This window comes from Scyliorhinus torazame, chromosome 5, assembly GCF_047496885.1.
Source record: "Scyliorhinus torazame isolate Kashiwa2021f chromosome 5, sScyTor2.1, whole genome shotgun sequence".
NCBI lineage: Eukaryota > Metazoa > Chordata > Chondrichthyes > Carcharhiniformes > Scyliorhinidae > Scyliorhinus > Scyliorhinus torazame.
In genome coordinates, this window is record NC_092711.1 from 307,467,611 (window position 1) to 307,487,855 (window position 20,245).

Below are 20,245 nucleotides of genomic sequence, written 5' to 3' on the forward strand. Positions count from 1 at the left end.
AAAGTCTAATGAAGACTATGAAGCATTATCGATTGTCATAAAAATCCACCTGGTTCACTAATATCCTTAGTGCCCTCTTTTGTTTCCATGGGCTATGTTTCTGCTGGAGTGACGTTGATATGCTCTCTCTGAATGTCCCGGCCGCTGCCTAACATCTCCATCAGTTCCTTTCAGAGGCTTAGCATCAAGCTTGGACCCAGCTGGGTCCTGGGATCCAGCAGACCTCCGACTGCTGTCTCGTCTGGGGGTTACTGCCTCCACCAGATGTACATCAGCAACAATGTGGTGCTCACCAGATTGTGCCCCAGAAGCCTGCCTGCTAGCATGATCCACCGAGGTGTGTGTATCTGCACTGGTGCAGGGTGGGGACGATATATTCGGAGCTCTCCTTCGAGGTGTTCTCCTCGGAGTCAGGAGAGGGGGGGCCTCCTGGGATGGGCCTGCGCCGTCGGCTGGAGGACCTGTGGGAGAATGGACATGTGGTCAGTGGGAGGGATGGGTCAGTCATTTAGGCAATACTACTCACGTCTGACAGGCCCGCCAGGTGGATGCCGGTGACTCCTCACCTCTGCGGCATCCGCCAGTCCCCGCGTGGGTGATCGCCCTGTCCTGGGCCACAATGGTCACATCCAGGGTCCGCTCCTTGAAGGAGGTGAGGATTGTCAAATCCGGCACCCCACCTTCTCCCACTGATTGTTTTTCCTCAGGAGACACAGAGAGAGCATCATTTGCCACACGCGTGGTTCAGTGGTGGGAGAGGGTGTGTGAAGGCAGGGTTGGAGGGAAGGGGGAGGGAGGGCTAGGGGTCACTTGGGAGACATGGGAGGTGGATGTGCTCCCTTTGGGGGGGGGATTGTGCCTACTCACCGGTAGGACCTGGCTCAGTAGCTGGCGAGAATATGGAACTCACCGCTACAAGAAATGATGGGGGAGAATACGATCTAATGGGAAGCTGGATGAACAGAAGAGAATATGTCGACAAGGTGAGATGAAGAAAGGTGTGAGGAGATACATGTGGAGTATAAAGATTGGCACAGATCAGTTGGTCAAATGGCCTTTTATGCAGTATAAATCCTATTTAACCACACAGCAAGTAAATGATGAATCTGGACGGTTGGATTCGAATTACCTTGCTTGAACTCAAAAGCTTTCCTTTTGGAGGTGTTTGACTGTTTCTTGATCTCGCCACTAGCTGCAGGCACAGGGGAGGTGGAAAGCCTCAGTTTAGATAGCAGAAGAAATTGGCAGGAAGAGTTACCTTGCTGCACAAACCATGTTAACAAATGAAAGTCTGCCTCGTGCACAATTAGGTGTGGTTAGCGAAAGAAAAGACAAACAAACCATGTTATCATTCAACTGAGAGCTGAAGTGCTAGTCACCACTGCCCTGCTCTTTTCACCATCCTCAATAATGAAAGAGGCGGCACAGTAGCACAATGGTTAGCACTGTTGCTTCACCCCGCCAGGGTCCCAGGTACGATTTCCCGCTGGGTCACTGTCTGTGCGGAGTCTGCACGTTCTCCCCGTGTCTGCGTGGGTTTCCTCCGGGTGCTCCGGTTTCCTCCCACAGTCCAAAAATGTGCGGGTTAGGTGTATTGGGCACGCTCAATTGCCCTTTGCGTCCTAAAAGGTTTGGTGGGGTTGCTGGGTTACGGGGATAGGGTGGAGCTGTGGGCTTGGGTGGGGTGCTATTTCCAAAAGCCGGCCTGGACTCGATGGGCCAAATGGCCTTCTTCTGCAGTGTAAATTCAATGATTCTATGCAAATCCAGAAAGCAAAATAAGATGATATTTTTAGAAACCAGTGGTACATATATTATCCAAAAGCTATATTGGGAATTCACAGTCGTACAGGTAAAGGAAGACTCAAGCAGCCTACAATAAACACAGTCAGCTGTTTCCCAGTCTTGTATTTTATTGTGTTTGATAAATAATTGCTCAGCATCAACAAATATTGAGATTCTTCAATATAAATACAGTACAAGGTTCTTGGTAGCAAAGATGGCATAAGTTAAAAGTAAAATAAAGATCTTGTTAAAGAGAAGAGCTAAAAGGAACATTCACTATTGCAGATTATTCACACGGTGACCTGGCTGGGGACTGAAGATGCACATCTCAAGCGGATCTGGCAGATTTGAGACTCAGCAACCATAGCACTTTTAAGGATTGTGTCACATCTTATTACACTTTTGCCAGGCCGTCACTTTAATGCTTCGCAAATTTCTTTCACAACATTAAAAAAAAAACTCTCATCTCATTTTCATGCAGGTTTTTTATTGATCTTGTTACATGACAATTTGCATTAAGAATATATTAACACAATGCTGTAAGTGAGAAGACAGTATAGTGAAACACTTTACAAAAAAATTGGCAAATTATTCGGTGATTCGCTTCCTGAAATTACTTGTATACCAAAGGCGGTAGGATCACCCCCTTTAAATACAAAAATATTTATGTACAAGTAGTAAAATTTTCCAACAGCTGACTGGTAATTTACAAGAAATCCAAAAAATGTGTTTTATTTTCCTTTTTAGCAAGAGCGTTGTGCTGTGATAAACATGTGGAATATCGGGTGTTCTGTGCTCTTAAAATTTAACGGATACATCCATGATAACTTCTTCATTATAGCTGCTATCAATATACCGATGAACCTCTTATGGCCTTGTTGGGTATTGGTAGTAAAGGAAACACCTTCAAGTTCATCAAGGCGATCACAGTACTCCGCTAATCAATGGGCTGGAAAAGTGCAATTACTGAAACAATGCAGTTAGCCTATATCGTTATAGATCAGGATCTCCGCATTTGAAATGGTGTTTGCTGCATGAGGAGTTAGATGGGAAGAGTACACCATTACTTAGAGGCTTTATGTTCGGTTACTTTAGATATTGGGAAATAACAGCCAGTCGTACTGGTAACATGGACTGACAATCCTTATCTGCCCGCATTACGACAACTTCTTCTATTAGTCATTTGTGTCAAATACGCAAGAGCTGACTAATTAACAGGCAGGTTTGCCCTGGTTCTGCAGCCTGTCTGTGACAGATGAATCATGCTTTGATATTAATCAACGATCGTGTAACCAGATTAGCAAGAGACCGACCAATCTTACTCAAGACGATGGTTTCTTCAAATGGACACACTTGCTCAGGAATAATGAAGCAGCTTTTAAATAAACGTGGTATTTGATGTGCTGTCCAACACAACTATAGAATCCTACAACACAGGACGAGGCTTGTTGGCCATCGTGTGTGCCGACTCTTTGACAGAGCCACTCTCTTTGTCCCACACCCCTGCTTTCCCCCCATACCTCTGCAGATGTTTTACCTTTCAAGTATATTCCCAATTTCCTTTTGAAAGTTATATTGAATCTGCTTCCACCATCCTTTCAGGCCATGCATCCCAGTTCATTGTGTGAAAATATCCCCCTCACATCCCCTCTGTTATTAGGCTAATTGCCTTAAATCTTTGTCCTCTAGTTTCCCACTCTCCTGCCAGTGGGAACAGCATCAGTCTGTCTTTGCAAAGAAAACCCTTTGTAACTTCGAACGCCTGCAGTAAATCTCCCCTTAACCCTCTGATGAGAAATGGGCTGGATTCTCCGCACCCCGCGCCGAAATCACGTTCTCCGGGGCGGAGAATCCAGTTTCACGCATGAAATCGGGACCGGCGCTGGTTCCGCGATTCTCCGCCCCCCCGAAAAGGGCCATCCTTGGGGAGTACGCCGCGCCGAGTATCCATCACCTGCGCCCATTGCCTGAGTCCCGCCCCGCTATTCTGCGCTCCCGACCGGCTGAATTCCCGACGGGCTGAATTCCCGACGGCGTATTTCTAATCTGGTCCGGCCGTTCGGGAAACTTGCGTGGCGGCTGCGGACTCAGTCCGGGGCCGCCACAGTCAGGGGAGGGCCGATCGGAGGGCATGGGGGCCCTCATTCAGGACTGGGCGTTTTTTGCGCGGGCGGTCTGGGTCAGGCAAGCGGCCGATCGGAGGCACTATTTCCGCGGTCCAGGTCCGTGGTCTGAGTCCACCAAGGAGCACGGCACGGCCGCTGGAGGCTGCCTCCATGCGCCTGCGCGGCCTCTGACCTGGAAGCTGCTAGCTCCACGACAGCTGCCAAGGCTGTGAATCTGTGGCCTTTTGATACCAGTTTTCACGACGGCGTGGGGACATAGTCTCGAAACGGAGAATCCAGCCCATGGTCCCAGCTTCCACATCTCCCTCACCCCCGCTACCATTATGGTAAATCTCCCCTGCAACCTCTCTAAACCACTACAACTTTGTTTCTTGGTTATCGTCAACTCGGCCAGACCTAGTTTGGTTCTGCACAAAATCAGCTTTCTGGCCAATTTTAAATTTACCAGAGGATATTGTTTTTAGTTTGTTACAGGCGTTCCACTTTTAGAAATGCAAATGAAATGCTGTAAATTTAAAGTCATAGTTACTTCTTGGGTAGCTGTAGAATTATTTTTGAATATATAAAGATCAGCAACATAGATAACAGATCCTGAATTAAACACAAGGTTGCACTATCCGACCTTGGGATGTCAGGATACATTAATCTTGGGTGATTGATTGATTGATTGTCAAATGTACCGAAGTACAGTGAAAGTATTTTTCTGCGGCCAAGGGAGCGCAGTACGTATGCAGTACGTACACAGTAGACAAAAAAAAGAAGGGTGTGGAGAGGGAGCTGTTTTACTTTTTCATTAATTTTACTTGCTATTTATCACACAAACAGAACGTACCTCTAGAATATACTCTCCCAAATCTGGGATCCTCGGCTCCTGATCGATGGGCTCAAGCCGTGCTACAAATGGGACACGTGTGCACAGTCTGAGGGCATGGAAAAAGACACCAATCGGAACCAGTGATGGAGCGTTCGTCTCCACCAGTAGACAGATGGGGAGAAAACTGTCTACTCGTTTCCCACTCCGACTGTCATTCCCATCGATTGCCAATGGGTTCAGCAAGGCAACATTGGCTGGAATTCTCCAGCCATTCTCTGATTGGGGTTCTCATTTTCCGCTGGCAGCACATCCCTGGCCCGTGGGTTTCCTGGTGGCGTGGGCTAGCTTTAATGGGAAATCCCATTGACAAGCGACGGTGAAAGCAGAGAATCTCACCACCAGCGAACAGTACGCCGAACATTCCACCGAGAAACACGCGGATGGGGAAAGGGGAGAATCCAGCCCAATATCATGTGTAAGATTCATTTCTGCCCTTGAACTTACTGAGGTGCTGTAAGGCTTTAAGGACCACCCTGATATTTTAGAACATAGAACAAGAACATAGAACATACAGTGCAGAAAGAGGCCATTCGGCCCATCGAGTCTGCACCGACCCACTTTAAGTCCTCGTAACCCAATAACTCCTCCTAACCTTTTCTGGACACTAAGAGCAATTTAGCATGTCCAATCCACTTAGCCTGCACGTCTTTGGTCTGTGGATGGAAACCGGAGCACCCGGAGGAAAACCACGCAGACACGGGGAGAACGTGCAGACTCTGCAGTGACAGTGACCCAGCAGGGATTCGAACCTGGGACCCTGGCACTGTGAAGCCACAGTGCTAACCACTGTGCTACCCAAAGGTTTTGAGGTTTACATCACCGCCACACATGATTTTCTTGAGTAGGTTTTACTTACCTGTAGATTTGATCTTTCCCAATTGCCTAATGGGCAAAACAAATGTAGCTCAGACCATGCAGGAGACGAAACTCCGAGTCTGCATTGAATTTATCAGTTTCAAACAACTGGTGTTGAGGCCTCTGGCTGACTCGGCAATCTCAGGCTTCTGACTGCTATTTGCCAATTCCTGGGGTAAGTGTGTATGAAAACTTTAGATGGAACGCCTCCCCCCCCCCCCCCCCCCCCCCCCCCCCCCAACGTCTACCTGCTGATAAAAACAGCCATTTCACAAAAAAAAGACAAGAAAGACGTGTATTTATATAGTGTCATTCACAATCTCACTCAGTCCCAAAGTGCTGTCCAGGCAATAAAGTTGTTTTGAAATGTATGGTGGGATTTTCTGGCTGCTCCCACTGGCGGGATCCTCCGGGGTGGCTTCAATGGGAATGCCCATCGATGGCGGTGGGACCAGAGAATCCCGCTACCAGTGAACAGCGCGCAGCCTCCCGCCATCGGGAAGCACGTGGTTGGGAGGCCGGAGAATCCTGCCCGTTAACTCTATTTTTCTGCCTCCACAGATGCTGCCAGACCTATTGAGTATTTCTATCATTTTCTGTTCATTACTCTTTCACCGTGGTTGTTTGTTGCATATAACGCGCAAGCAGCAATTTTCCCTCTTGACATTAATCGTTTGTTGATGGAGTACAAGGAATTCGAGTGAACGTTATAACAAATTATGGACGGAATGACAGGAGCAAATGAGGGATTCGATTGGCGGTCCTGGAACTGATAATGCTGTCCCTTATCCTTGCTCCAAATTCCAGTATAAAGATCAAAATTTCTCAATACTCTGCGCAACAAATCCTACTTGGAAGCAAAGTCTCCCTTTGGGCTTACGATGCTGAAAGGTTTGATGGGAAAAATTACTGCGAGTAATTACTGAGAGTGTTTAAGAGGGTGGGATATTTCAGCTCCCATGCCACAGCGTCTTCGGTGAAGGGCTGCCGGTGGGTCTTTCCAGTCCTGGCGATGACTACGGTATTTTGCGTGGCGCTCCTGTCCTGTTGCCAGGGAACCGACTGCTGGGATCACCTTTGGCGAGCCTGGAAGACCCCGCCGGCGGAAAGGCCCGGAAAAACCCACCCTAACTGTGGAAAATAAAGTAGGTGCACGTTATTGGAGGGGGCCAGTATTCATGGAGAACCGGGAAAGCCAGTCCAATGAGTAGCCCTACATGCCTATTGTCGGAACAGGTTGCACCAGGCTGCAGCCATTCCTGTTGTGGAATGCACTCAAAAATGCTCCCAACCCTTCACAAATCTAAAGCAACGGAAATCGATAACTCTTACGATGAAAACAGTTTTGTTACTTAACCTTGACTTTTCAAATACTAATCACAGATTGACTTTTGAGAAACAATCACACTGCAGAAGTCAGGGGTTTAAGTTACCAATTTTCAATTTAAAAAATGCCCCACTAAAGGCCAGGTGGTAAAAATTTGCAAATAACGCAACTAAGTTAGGGTTTTTGGACAATCGCTCAAAAGAAAAGAATGAGGGCAGCACAGTGGCGCAGTGGGTTAGCCCTGCTGCCTCACGGTGCCGAGGTCCCAGGTTCAATCCCGGCTCTGGGTCACTGTCCGTGTGGAGTTTGCACATTCTCCCCGTGCTTGCGTGGGTTTCGCCCCCACAACCCAAAGATGTGTAGGGTAGGTGGATTGGCCACGCTAAATTGCCCCTGAATTGGAAAAAAAAAAGAATTGGTAACTCTAAATTTATTTAAAAAAAGTAAAAGATTGAATAGGGTTGAAGCATGACCTTCACAAACATAACATTTGTGGAGAATTAATACAGGATTTATTTTATTCAGAGAAGAAATTGTTAAAACCCGGTGAGATAAATAAGATGCTCTGTATTAATAATGGCACAACCATTTACGCAGAATGTAAAGTTAAAACATCGTTCAAATTCCTGCCTGCTTCTCAAACATTAACCCAACATCGCGCGCGCATCTGAAGATTTCTTAATTCTTGCTCTCTTGCAACACTCTTCACTGCTAATGGTTGAGGGGATAAGGTCCCAAACTTTAATTCACTCCTGAATTTCTTGACATGACCTGGTCCCAAAGCAGCTGCAGTGCCTGATGTTCCCGGTTACTTCAGCTTACATGTATTTAGGGTGAGCTCAATGACGAATTCAGTTCAGGCCAATATTTTGTTTCAGTTTCTTGGACTTTGTGCACAGGTATTTTGCTGTTTGCCCGCTTCCTCCAGTGCAGTACCGCGGATGTGCTGCACCGTCAGAGATGCTGTCTTTCAGATAAGACTTTAGCCGGGGCTGTGTCTGCCCTCTCAGATGGGTGTAAAAGATCCAGGGCACTTCTTTGAAGAAGAGCAGGGCAGTTAACCCCAGTAGAGCCAACACTTACACTTTATCCAACATGACTAAAATCTGCTTGCCGAAGTTTGCGGTGTGCAAATTAGCCGCTGTGTTACCTACATCACAGCAGTGGTTACGCCTCAAAAGCATTTCACTGGCTGTGAAATGTTTTGGGGCATCTGAGGTTAAAAAAAGCACTTTATGACTGTATGTCTTTGTTTCTATATTCATTCCTTACATTGTTGGCGTCAAGGGCAAGGCTATCATTGAATTGTTATTAATTTAACTGAGACAATTTGACAGTGGCACCTAAGAGAAAGTCAATTTCTTAGAACTTATATTCAAGGCCATTTGCCTTATATCTAATCCCATGTGTAAATGTCCTCTAAAATGGTGTTCATTAACTGGCTCGTTTGCTCATAAGCTACAGCAACATAACAAGTGTGCTATTCAGTTCGCCACTACCTTCTCAAGGTTGGTTAGGGATAGACAACAAGTGCTGGCCTTGCCAGCAATGCCCGCATTCCGTGAAGAAATAAAAGACATTTTTCATGCACGCTTTGAACAGAACCAGGTTTTACTTCACAAAGCAGACAGGGGTTGCATTTGATCCTCCGCAAACGGAGTGCTTTTGAAGTGGCACGGTGGTTAGCACTGCTGCCTCACAGCACCAGAAACCCAGGTTCAATTCCAACCTTGGGTGACTGTGTGGAGTTTACACATTCTCCCCGTGTTTGCATGGGTTCCCAGAGGGTGCTTCGGTTTCCTCCCACAGTCCAAAGATGTGGGGGTTAGGTGGATAGGCCATGATCAATGAGAGGGGTTATGGGGATAGGGCAGGGGAGTGGGCCTAGATAGAGTGCTGTTTTCTGAGGGTCAGTGCAGTTTCAATGGGCTGAATGGCCTGCTTCTGCACTGCAGGGGCTCTATAGGATTCAGTATGTCCTGTGACTACGGAATCCACTAAATTGGCACATCTGACTAAAAGGTGACCCGGCCAATTGACCAACCACTTGCCTAACTCCAGCTGGAGGATTTTGTTGGGAGGTTGAAATGTATATAATTTTTAAAACAGTTCTTTCTCCAACAGAAGGGACAGACAGTTCAAAATGCAGTCAAACTGATGTTAGAGAAGAGCTAACTCACCTCTCATTGGTGGGCCTGCTAGTCATCTCCTTGATGTGAAACACCCAGAAGTCACAAGGGTTACTTGTCGTAACTCACTGGCCCAAGTGAATTATGTGGATCTATCACAGCCTTGAAATGTTGCATTTGTCAGTCACAGGGGAGATATTCTGTCCATTCAATGTGCTTTTGTTCTTTTAAATGATTCATCCAGTGCACATACATGGACTTCTTGGAAATGTTGAGTGCATTTCAAAGCAGATGCACTGCATTCCGTGTTGATGTGCCTACAGCGGCAACATTTTATTCGACAAGCATGAATTGTCAGTGTTAAATTTCCTGTGTTGACACATACTTCTCACATTGGACTGCCTACATTTTTACAGTTCCCGGGGGGTGGGGGGAATGGGATGGGACAGATCAGTATTTTCTATGGTAAATTAAATCAAATAAAAATGCTAGCACCATGCTACTGTTAACCGGCAGTAATAAAGCATAAAAGAAAAAGAAAACTACAAACTACGCCAATCCTCGTCTCACAAAGTAAATTGTACTAACTGTTAAGTGCAGAGTCTGCCGGGCTGTTAAAAGCACACCGTGGTAACGGAAGGCGACTCTCAGGGGAACGCGGGTCGGACAACATTGATGGAAATCAGCTGGTACGTGTGCAGAGGATTTTAGTCTGGCAATAAGAGGCTGACAGGGCCAAACACAGCTGCATCCTGTGGACTATATTTAACCACAGCTCAACTCAACCATAACTCGTCTCGTCACAGATTCCAGGTTTGTCATTTGTCAGTGGGATTATTATAAAGATTCTAGTCAGGACTTCATGGCTGATCCGGGTCCTCACACACTTCACGAGCGGTGTCTTTCTCTCCCGTTGGAATCGGCACTGTGTCACATCTGTGAAGCACACACTTGGCGGAGTGAAAAACAGAAGTGAAGACGTAAAGTTCTGGTGTACTCACTTCCCTAAAAATGTATGTTCAAGTAGACGCCGCCTTTGACGGCTGGGGGGCCACAGGAACAGGATGAGGCCCTGAGACCTCCTGAGTCTGTTGTGCCATTAAATTAGGTCATGGCTGATCTGTATCTTAACAATCTACCCACCTTGGTTCTACGATCTTTTCCTTATAAAAGAAATCAATCTCAATCCAGAAATCTACAATTGAAACTGCCCCCCAACCCCCCCCAAGGCTTAACAGCTTTAAAGAAGAGAATTCCAGAATTTGACTAATAGATATGGAGGCCTCCTTCTAACGTCAAAGACATGGCAGCCTACTCAGCAGTAAATATTTGATTCAGATTTTACACATTTGGGCAGAAAAAGGTCAAAGCCATTCTATAACATGGGTTGAAAGTCTCCTTAAAGTTTGGACTAAAATATACAAGCTCACAGGTATAATGTCTAAAAGACGATGTCACTCTAGAATGTTGCAACAAAGCAGAACTCTCGGTGGCTTGTGAGTTTAGTTTTTTTTTGCAAGCGTTCACATAGTTTGAATGGCAAGGCAGAAAGAGGGGGGGGGGTATTTATCCTTCTTCCCAACCCCTACCAGATATCACTTGTGATGCCAATCTCTCGTGAAGACATTGGCAGACGTGCATTGTTCATGGCACAGTCCCGGAGGGAGGGGTCTCTGGTGATAATGATCTGTGGTGCCTGCCCATTGATGAGCGCCATTGGAATATTGCAGTATGTGTGTTGATTGCTTATCGAGGTAATGGGCACTGACGCAGGTGGAATTTCATACTCATAAGTTCGACAGTAGTGCCTCATTTGCATATGACCCGCTTTGTGAAAGTTTGGCGGGAGCTCCGCCTGGGTCGACGCGAGCGTGGAAGAGTTTGCTGCCATGGAGACCGTCGAGACAGTCTGCAGTTCTCCAAAAATACCCTGTTCACCAGCATCCAGAACCTGGCCTCGGGCAACCGGCTCCTTTTTCTTGATTGGCATCTCGTACTGGACCTTCTTCCAAAACTTTGAGTTGAGTTTGTTACATTTTGGTCCACACCACTTAATGACAGACAGAAGTTTTATGGTGTCTTTTAAGGCTTCAATTTCATGATAGTTCATTATCCCTTCCACGTCGGGGCACTCAATCAAAATAACTCTGATTTCTCCGGTCACAAGCATGTTGTGCAGTCTACTCTCCAGCTGAAAAATGCTCCACCCTCGCCTTATGACATAGTCTGGCGTCAGCACAATAATTAATCTCCGGCTTTGATCCACAGATCTCGTCAAATCTTCAATGTAAGCTGTGAATTGAGAAAGAGAAGAAACAGGTGATTTGGAGAGAACTAAACAAAAAAAAAAGGCCGCACATCATTTTGATCCTAAAGTAGTTGATGCAAAAAGGTACAATTTGTTGTACACTGTCCTGACCTTCGTGGGGATCTGGAACTCTGTCTTAAAAATGCTTGGATATGCACTTGAAATGCCATAACCCACAGGGCTCTGGATTAAGAGCTGAGAAGTGAGCTGAGGTTGGATAACTATTGGCTGCCACAGAGATGATGGACCAAATACCCTCCTTTTGTGCCATTAATTTCCATGAGCAGAATTTCACGATGAGGCGCGTTGCTCGCCTCCCCCTTGCAAGAACCGTCTGACGGCTGGCAGGTACGAAAAATCCCACCCCACAGCGATATCACTCCTCTGGTGGTTAAGAAGACAGAGAGTGGGCCTTCTGCGTTTCAGTGGGAGGAAGTTCCGATCTCGAGTGCTGCCAGGCTGTGATATTGAGAGGGGAGGGGATTTCCCGATGGTAACGCCAGGCGACATGGTGGCACAGTGGTAAGCACAGCTGCCTCACAGTGCCAGAGACTCAGGTTCAATTCCTGCCTTGGGTGACTGTGCGGAGTTTGCATGTCCTTCCCGTGCCTGCGTGGGTTTCCTCCGGGTGCTCCGGTTTACTCCCACAGTCCAAAGCTGTGCAGGTTACGTGAATTGGCCAAGCTAAATTGTTCCTTAGCGTGAGATTGTAGGAATAGGGCGGGGGATTGGGCCTAGGTGGGGTGGTTTTACAAAGGGTCGGTGCAGATTCGATGGAACGAATGGCCTCCTTCTGCACTGTAGGGATTCTATGGTTCTCGGGAGTGGGAGATGATAAGATTTTCTCCTGTTAGTGATGGTTAGTGCCTAAGGAACTTTTGCTGCAAAATCCGGGGAGATGAAGTTAAATTTAGGAGACTGTGAAGTTATCCATTTTGGTCTTAAGAAAGAAAGATCAGAATAATTTCCAAATGATGAGAAGCTGGAAATTAGGAGCAGAGACATAGCAGAGAAATCCGTGAATGTTACTGGGCAGGTACAAAAATTCATGTATAAGGCAGGTGGTATGTTGGGCTTATTTAAAGATGGTTGGTAGCTAATTTATTTACAGCTGTACAGAGCTCAGGTTAGACCCCATCTGGAATGTTGCATACAGTTCTAGGTCTCACACCTCAAGAAGGATATATTGGCCTCAGAAAGGAAACAGTGCAAATCTCTGGTTGAAATATTTCAAATCGTCGAAGTACTTGATCTGATGAAGAGAGATAAATTATTTTGTTGGAAGAAGGATGGGGAGGTGGCAAACACGAGGGGTCCAGAACAAGGGAGGATTACATAAGAGCTAGACCATTCAGGAGTGATACTAGGATGCATGTGCTCACACAACTGGTAGTGACAAACTGGAACTCAATCACCCAAAGCACTGTTGAGGCTGGAGGGTCAGTTATACTTTTCAAAACGGAAGTTGATAGATTTTTATTAGGCAAAGGTATTATGATATATGAAACCAAGGCAGGTAAACATAGGAGCAGGAGTAGGCCATTTGGCCCTTGGAGCCTACACTGCCATTCATTTTGATCATGGTTGATCATCCAACTCAATAGCCTGACCTCGCTTTCCCCCAACATCCTTTATTCTCAAGCCCCAAAAGCTATATCTAACTCCTTATTGAAAACATACAATGTTTTGGCCACACTGCTTTCTGTAGTAAGGAATTCCACGGGCTCATCACTATCTGGGTGAAGAAATTTCTCCTCATCTCAGTCCTAGATGGTCTACCCCATATCTTCAGACTGTGACCCCTGGTTTGGTGCTGGACTGCCCTGCCAAGAGGAATATCTTTCCTGTCTAGTCCTCTTCGAATTTTATAGGTTTCTATGAGATCCTCCTTCATTCTTCTAAACTCTCGTGAATATAATACAACCGACTCAATCTCTCCCCATCGTTCAGTCCTGTAACCCCAGGAATCAGTCTAGTAAACCTACTCTGCAGTCCCTCTCGAGCAAGAACATCCTTCCCCAGATAAAGAGACCTGGTTTCCTCCCACAGTACAAAGATGTGTGGGTTAGGTGGATTGGTCATGCTAAATTGCCCTGTTGTGTCCAAAAGATAGGTGGGGCTGCTGGGTTACGGGGATAGGGTGTAGGTGTAGGCTTAGGTAGGGTGCTCTTTCAGGGGCTGGTGTAGACTCGATGGGTTGAATGGCCTCCTTCTGCACAGTAAATTCTAAGAAAATTCTAAAATTGCACACAATATTCCAATTGTGGATAGCTAGGGTCCCTGCACTGATCCCTGCGGTACCCCACCATTCACTGCCTGCCGCTTGGAAAAATACCTGTTTATTCCAACTCTTTGTTTCCTGTCTGTCAACCAGTTTTCTATCCATCTTAATCATGCCCCCAACCCCATGTACTTTAATTTTACACACTAATCTCCTGTGGGACTTTGTCGAAAGCCTTCGAAATTCCAAATAAACCACATCCACTGGCTCTCTTTCGTCAACTCTATTAGTTACATACTTGAAAAATCCCAGTACATTTGTCAGGCATGATTGTTCTTTCATAAATCCATGCTGACTCTGTCTGATTCTACCATTGTTTTTCAAGTGCTCTGATAATAAATCTTTTAGAATGGACTCCAGCATTTTCCCCACTACCGATGTCAGGGTTAACTGGTCTATAATTTCCTGTTTTCCCTCTACTGCCCTTTTAAATAGTGGGGTTACATTAGCTGCCCTCCAATCCATAGGAACTGTTCCGGAGTAGATAGAATCTTGGAAGATGACCACCAATGCATCCATTATTTCTCGAGCAACTTCCTTAAGTACTCTGGGATGTAGATTATCAGGTCCTGGGGGTTTAACGGCCTTCAGCCCCATCAATTTCCCCTCCACCATTTACTTACAAATACTAATCTCTTTCAGTTCCTTCCTCTCACTGAACCCTGTGTTCGCCAACATTTCTGGTATATTATTTCTGTCTTGCATTGTGAAGGCAGAACCAAAATATTTATTTAGTTGGCCAGCTATTTCTTTGTTCTCAAATCTGTGCTCAAGTCTCAGAACTAGGTTTCAAACCCACAGTCTGCTGACCCAAAGGCAAGAATGCCTCTGAGTCAGTCATTGCATTCATTTATAAGGTATAAATAGCTTTTAAAATAATTTTTAAGAAGTTGGAAATTGAGACCATACAGCATGTCAGGGCTGCTTCATGTCTCTATTACATGGAGGAAGGTTAGACAGACAGATATATGGGCAGTTGTTGAACCGTTAGCAAATAAAGCACGACAGTTTAGCTTCTTAAGGCAGAACCATCTGTCAACCTTAATCTGCAAAAGTAAAACACAAGCACAAACTAACTAGATGAAAACTTTCATCATTTCCAGGATAACTAAGCAGACAGCCTCGTAGCAGTGGGCACTAAAAAAAAAAATCATCGGCTGAAATATAGATCACACAGATATTAATTATTTCAAAAAGAAAGTTAAAAGTAAAAAAAAAGTAACGGTTTCAGATTGCCACTGTTAATAATTCTGATGGAATAGGATTCAAGCCATTTTAATCATCGGTATCCATGGTTGCTATGTTCCTGAGTCGAGATGTTGTTCATTCTTTATTTATAAATGTGCAACAAAAAAGCTTCTAGTACATTGAAATGCTATGCTGTGAAATCCTGCAACTCCGCACTGGGCTTATTCAGTGTTGTCAGTTCCATTGCTGATTGAACGATGGCTTTTGATTTGATTTTCATTTGATTTGATTTATTGTCAGATGTACCGAAGTACAGTGAAAAGTATTTTACTGCGGCCGAGGGAACGTACACAGTACGTACATAGTAGACAAAAAGAATAATCAACATAGAACATTGACAAATGGTACATCGACAAACAGTGATTGGTTACAGTACGGAACAAGCGGCCAATCAAAGCAAATACATGAGCAACAGCATCATAGGGCATCGTGAATAGTGTTCTTACAGGGAACAGATCAGTCTGAGGGGGAGTTGTTGAGGAATCTTGTAGCTGTGGGGAAGAAGCTGTTCCTATGTCTGGATGTGCGGGTCTTTAAGACATTCTGCACCAGTAATGCCATTCAAAATCATGATTAATGCATACATTTCTGGTGTCTTCCACTAGTCTTCATGCTTCTTTTAAAGAAGCTCCTAACTTTAACTAGCCACTTGAAATGAAAATTGAAATGAAAATCACTTATTGTCACGAGTAGGCTTCAATGAAGTTACTGTGAAAAGCCCCTAGTCGCCTGTTCGGGGAGGCTGGTACTTAATCAGTCTGGAGAAAGGTTAACCTGAAAAATAGCTTTGCTGTGAAAAATTGATGCGGATATGGAAACAAAAAGGACAGCTCAGTTCCAGCCCTTTATCTTATAGAATGACAGGACGTTGGTTCCCATTCATAATCTCTCATCGAGCAAGAGTTTGATTGCATTCAGCTGCCTTGTGTGGTATTATCATAACTATCAGTACTGCAAGTGTTAATGAAGTGTCGAGAGTAGCCTCCAGAGGGCGTTACAGTTACAACTATATAAGGCAGTGATGCTAAGCCTTGTGGGAGATTCTGGGAGAGTGTGTCCAGGAGTTAGCTAGTGAGAGTCAGAAGTACAGATAGTGTAAGTGAGTGCATAACATAGTTTAAACCAGTAGTGAGATTAGCTGTCGGTAAGTGTAGTTTATTGATCAACTGTGTATTCTTTTGGATGACGTGTCAAATCTAAGTTGGTAATGTTAATAAATTTATAGCTTTGTTTAAGTGAAAGCTATTTTATGTCTTTGTGAACATCACGCCAACCATCCTGAAATAAGCAACACAAAGAACACCACACCTTGGAAGAAGTGTATTGTGGAGGAAACTCCAAAAGGAGGCGGCAAGAAACATTGAGGGCAAAATTCCCTTTTAGGGAGATGGTAGTGTAGTGGCAGCAATCCAAAGGTATGGGAAACATGGCTTCAAATCTCACCAATTCAATTAATAAAAGATGGAATTATAAAGCTAGTCTCAGTAATGACGATTAATAACAACTATCATCAATCGTTGTAAAGACCCATCGGGTTCACTCATGTCCTTTAGGGAAGGAAATCTGCCATCCTTACCTGGTCTGCCCTCTTGTGTGACTCCTAATCCACATCAACATGGTTGACTCTTAATTGCCCTCTGAAATGGCCTAATGAGTCACTCAACTCAAGGACAATTAGGGATGGACAACAAATGCTGGCCTTGCCAGCAACATCCACATCCCATGAAAACAGAAAGAAAGAAATACTCATGATGACTTTCAGGCATGACCTCACAGATTCGTTGGCAGTATTGACCTGGGAGCAGGTCACTTACTCTGCCTCTTATTCAAGAATGCTGTTGAGAGGGACAAATTTATTTATTTTTTACGCAGAGAGTCTAAGGCCAGATTTCCCCCATCCCGACATTCGCCAAAAGAGGCAGGAATGTCCTGCATGTGGAAGTCCTGCTCCCATTCCTGTCACTGGTAATTGTCAGCAGTGTTGGAAATAGGGAGTGGGTTGTGATTCTGCATGCAGCTCTCCCGACCTTGGCAGCTAAATTGCAGGTGTGGGCATCTGAGAACTACTGCAATTTTGATGGAGTCGGGCCAGTTTTTGAAGGTGACACCGTCATGAATGGAGGATCCCAAGTCTGGAGTCAAGGGGTATGGTCAAAAGATGTTGTCAACGCCACATGGCATAATGATTAGTTAAGTATTTTTTGCATATATTTTTGCATATTTAAGTATAAATATGCATTGTCCTTAAAAGGTAAGTGACCATTATATATACAAACATTGTGAAGTGGAAAAGTCTTCAGATGGAAAAAGTGCTTGTCTGGAGTGAATAATACTGATATTCAGATTTTACTGTGTCAATTGTCCCGTGTTATTTAATCTTTTCATTGATCAACAACTTGACTTAGTTTCTCCTTCTTTAAAGCATGAACAAATGCCACTTTCAATGGCATCAAAGGCTCTGAAAGTTTCATTGATACAGTTGTGCAGTAGAATCTCATTATGCATGCTTAACTGAGCTCCAAATTCCACTAATGGATTCAGCTCAGCAGGGGTTGTTGATACAGCTGTCAAGGGAAATGAGAGTTTGTTTATCTTGACAATCGTGTAAAGAGATAATAGGATTTTGAATGACTTTATTTATCATGACAGTTTTATGAGCATCTCAAATACTTCTGAATGTTATTATAAGGCTCAGGAATTCTGTACATAGTGGACACTGAGTGGGAATGGGGATAACGGGGCACGAGTGATGCGGAGGAGGTAATAGGGCTTGGGAGGGGTAAGGTGTGGGTGAGGGGGGGGGGTAGGTTGTTGAGGATCAGAGGGCTTAACGCATTGAGCAAACTGGGTTAATGTGCCAGCAAACGGAGGCGGGTCTTCTAACATGCCCACTTCAGCAACCGCCTGCTGCGGCTTCAGCCTCTGCCCTGGTCGGGAAGTGGCGGCTCAGACTCCAGGCCCTCCAACTCCATGGGTGGGCATGGTCATTCAGGAGGCAGGATTGCAATGTCGGAAAATGGCCGGACTCCCGATTCCCACTTCAAAGGGGAAAGCCTGACCCTCTGCGTTAGTGTTTGGAATTAATTCTCCAAGTTGCTGACTGGTCCTGCTTAGGTTGCTTTTCCTTGCGTATATCTTTATTCATCTGCTCAAGACTCATGTCGTTCAATTTTCTGTTCAGCTGAGCCAGAAGTGGGTGTCGGGTGAAAGAGATTACAAATGTATTCAGAGGCATTCATTCTTTGATTTCATTACTTCATAAGTTTAGTGAATGCATACATGTGAACACACAGGGTAAAAGCAGATGGAATAGAATTTGGTTCAAGGATTAGACAGAGTGGAAATAAATAATGAGCACAATCTTTTGCCCTCATCCATGAGGAGTTTGGTGGGGGGTATTTAATCAGGGCGAGGGTGGCGGGTGCGGACATCATCGGCTTGCTGTCTCCATCCTCCTTACGTCTTGGGCAGGAAGGCACTTAGATGGCCTATGCCCTTCCACCAAGTGTGGCCCTTAAGTGGGCAATTAATGACACTACAGGGCTTCATACTGCTGCATAGCTATTAACGTAGCGGTGGGTTGGGGCATGCCAGTCAGGCAGAATGACAAGCGAGCCCTGGGCTGTTTACTGGTAGGTTCCCAGTCGATGCCCTCGTTCTAAGGCTCTCCGTGCTTGATTGAGGGTCCAGCATGGGGGAGGGATGGCCTGCTGATAGTTACTCCTCTGCTGCTGCCGATCCTCCTCCCACACTGTCCTAAGACCCGATAACCTCATGTCCACTATCATTCCTGGGTGCCTGGGTTCCTCCAAGGCTTTGGGTGGGTGTAGTACAAACAGAAGCCACCACCTCCCTGGTGGCGCTGCTGAGTACGGATTGGCCAACAGCCCTCGGCGGATGAGGCTTCCGTGCGTGGGGTCCTTGTTCCCAGGGGAAGACCTACTGCTGGCCTGTCAAATGCCTGAGTGACACAAAATGCAGTGGGTCTTCCTCAAAAGGGCCAACACCAGGGTCACACCAGTTGGTTGGCCAAGATGCTCCTCACCCTCCACAAGATTCTACCCAATATTTTGTGTTATAACACGACTGGAAATGAGTGCTTATTGTTTTAACAATCATGGGAATAGCGCACAAGTATTAACAGCTGCTAAAATGAAGCAATATTTTATTATATGCAATTTCCGAGGACCAGACTATTCACAAGAAGATCGGAGTAAATTAAGGCAGCTAATTATATGAGTGCTATAGCAATTGTAAAAGTTTAGGGAGAAGCGACGTATGTTTAACAAAATGAAAATAAGCTTGCCCTGACGGAAGGACAATCCACAATGGGATCGTCAGACTAAACACTTCAATTGATGTCAGCTGCTCGACTGATTTTGATCGATTACAAATCTCACCATTTCCTTTGAATGAGCCTTTGAAGGCAAATTAATTCAACATTACCTTAAATCCTTGAGAATTGGGAAAAGTTGATAAGAACAGATCCAGATGGTTCATGCAAAAGCATTTTATTTTCCCAACACAGTTTGTGTGGTACATTGATTCTTCTCCCTCCCTGCCTCAGCAACAATGATCATTATTGGCTATCACCCAGCAACCTGTGCTGGAGGTGCAGCAGGGTGAACATCAAAATAAGGAAAAGTTGATATGGAAGCTTCACCTCCTAAAATTAGGTGCTGACACTCAGGGCTGGATTATATACACCTGAATTTATAATAATAACATTGTATTAATAATAATAATCTTTATTAGTGTCACATATAGGCTTACATTAACACTGCAATGAAGTTATTGTGAAAATCGCCTAGTCGCCACGCTCCGATGCCTGTTTGGGTACAAAGAGGGAGATTTCAGAATGTCTAATTCACCTAACAAGCATGTCTTTCGGGACTTGTGGGAGGAAACTGGAGCAGCCGGAGGAAACCCACGCAGACCCAAGGAGAACGTGCAGACTCCACACAGACAGTGACCCAAGCTGGGAATCGAACCTGGGTCCCTGGAGCTGTGAAGCAACAGTGCAAGCCACTGTGTCACAGAGGCATTTGGTGCAGTAAATGTTACAAACCTTAGCTAGTATGTGACTGCTGCAGCTATGTTTTAAAATAATCCTGGTTTAAAAGATTTTTTGGGAGCCGGGGATGCGAGTAAGGCATCGTAAAAAGCTTGGGCCAAAGCAGTTTTGTTTGGATTAAGGGGGGTTCCCTGTGGAGTTAATTAGATTTCAGCTTGGCAAGATGATGCAGTTACTGAGTTGAGCTTTTGTATCAGGCGTTTGGCAGAGCAGAAAATCAGTTGAGTTTTAAATGGAG

At 45.2% G+C, this 20,245-nt stretch overlaps 1 protein-coding gene across 3 annotated transcripts in view; it reads right to left on the minus strand.

Annotated features, from left to right (window-relative positions):
• Positions 1 to 5,892: 5,892 nt before the first annotated feature.
• Positions 5,893 to 20,245, minus strand: part of il1rapl2 (interleukin 1 receptor accessory protein-like 2) — a 1,171,280-nt gene continuing 1,156,927 nt past the window's right edge. For all 3 annotated transcript variants that reach the window (XM_072505900.1, XM_072505901.1, XM_072505902.1), the window contains one exon: positions 5,893 to 11,388. In XM_072505900.1, the coding sequence (XP_072362001.1) occupies positions 10,682 to 11,388 (707 nt within the window). In that variant the 3' untranslated portion in view covers positions 5,893 to 10,681. The remainder of the gene's footprint in view (positions 11,389 to 20,245) is intronic.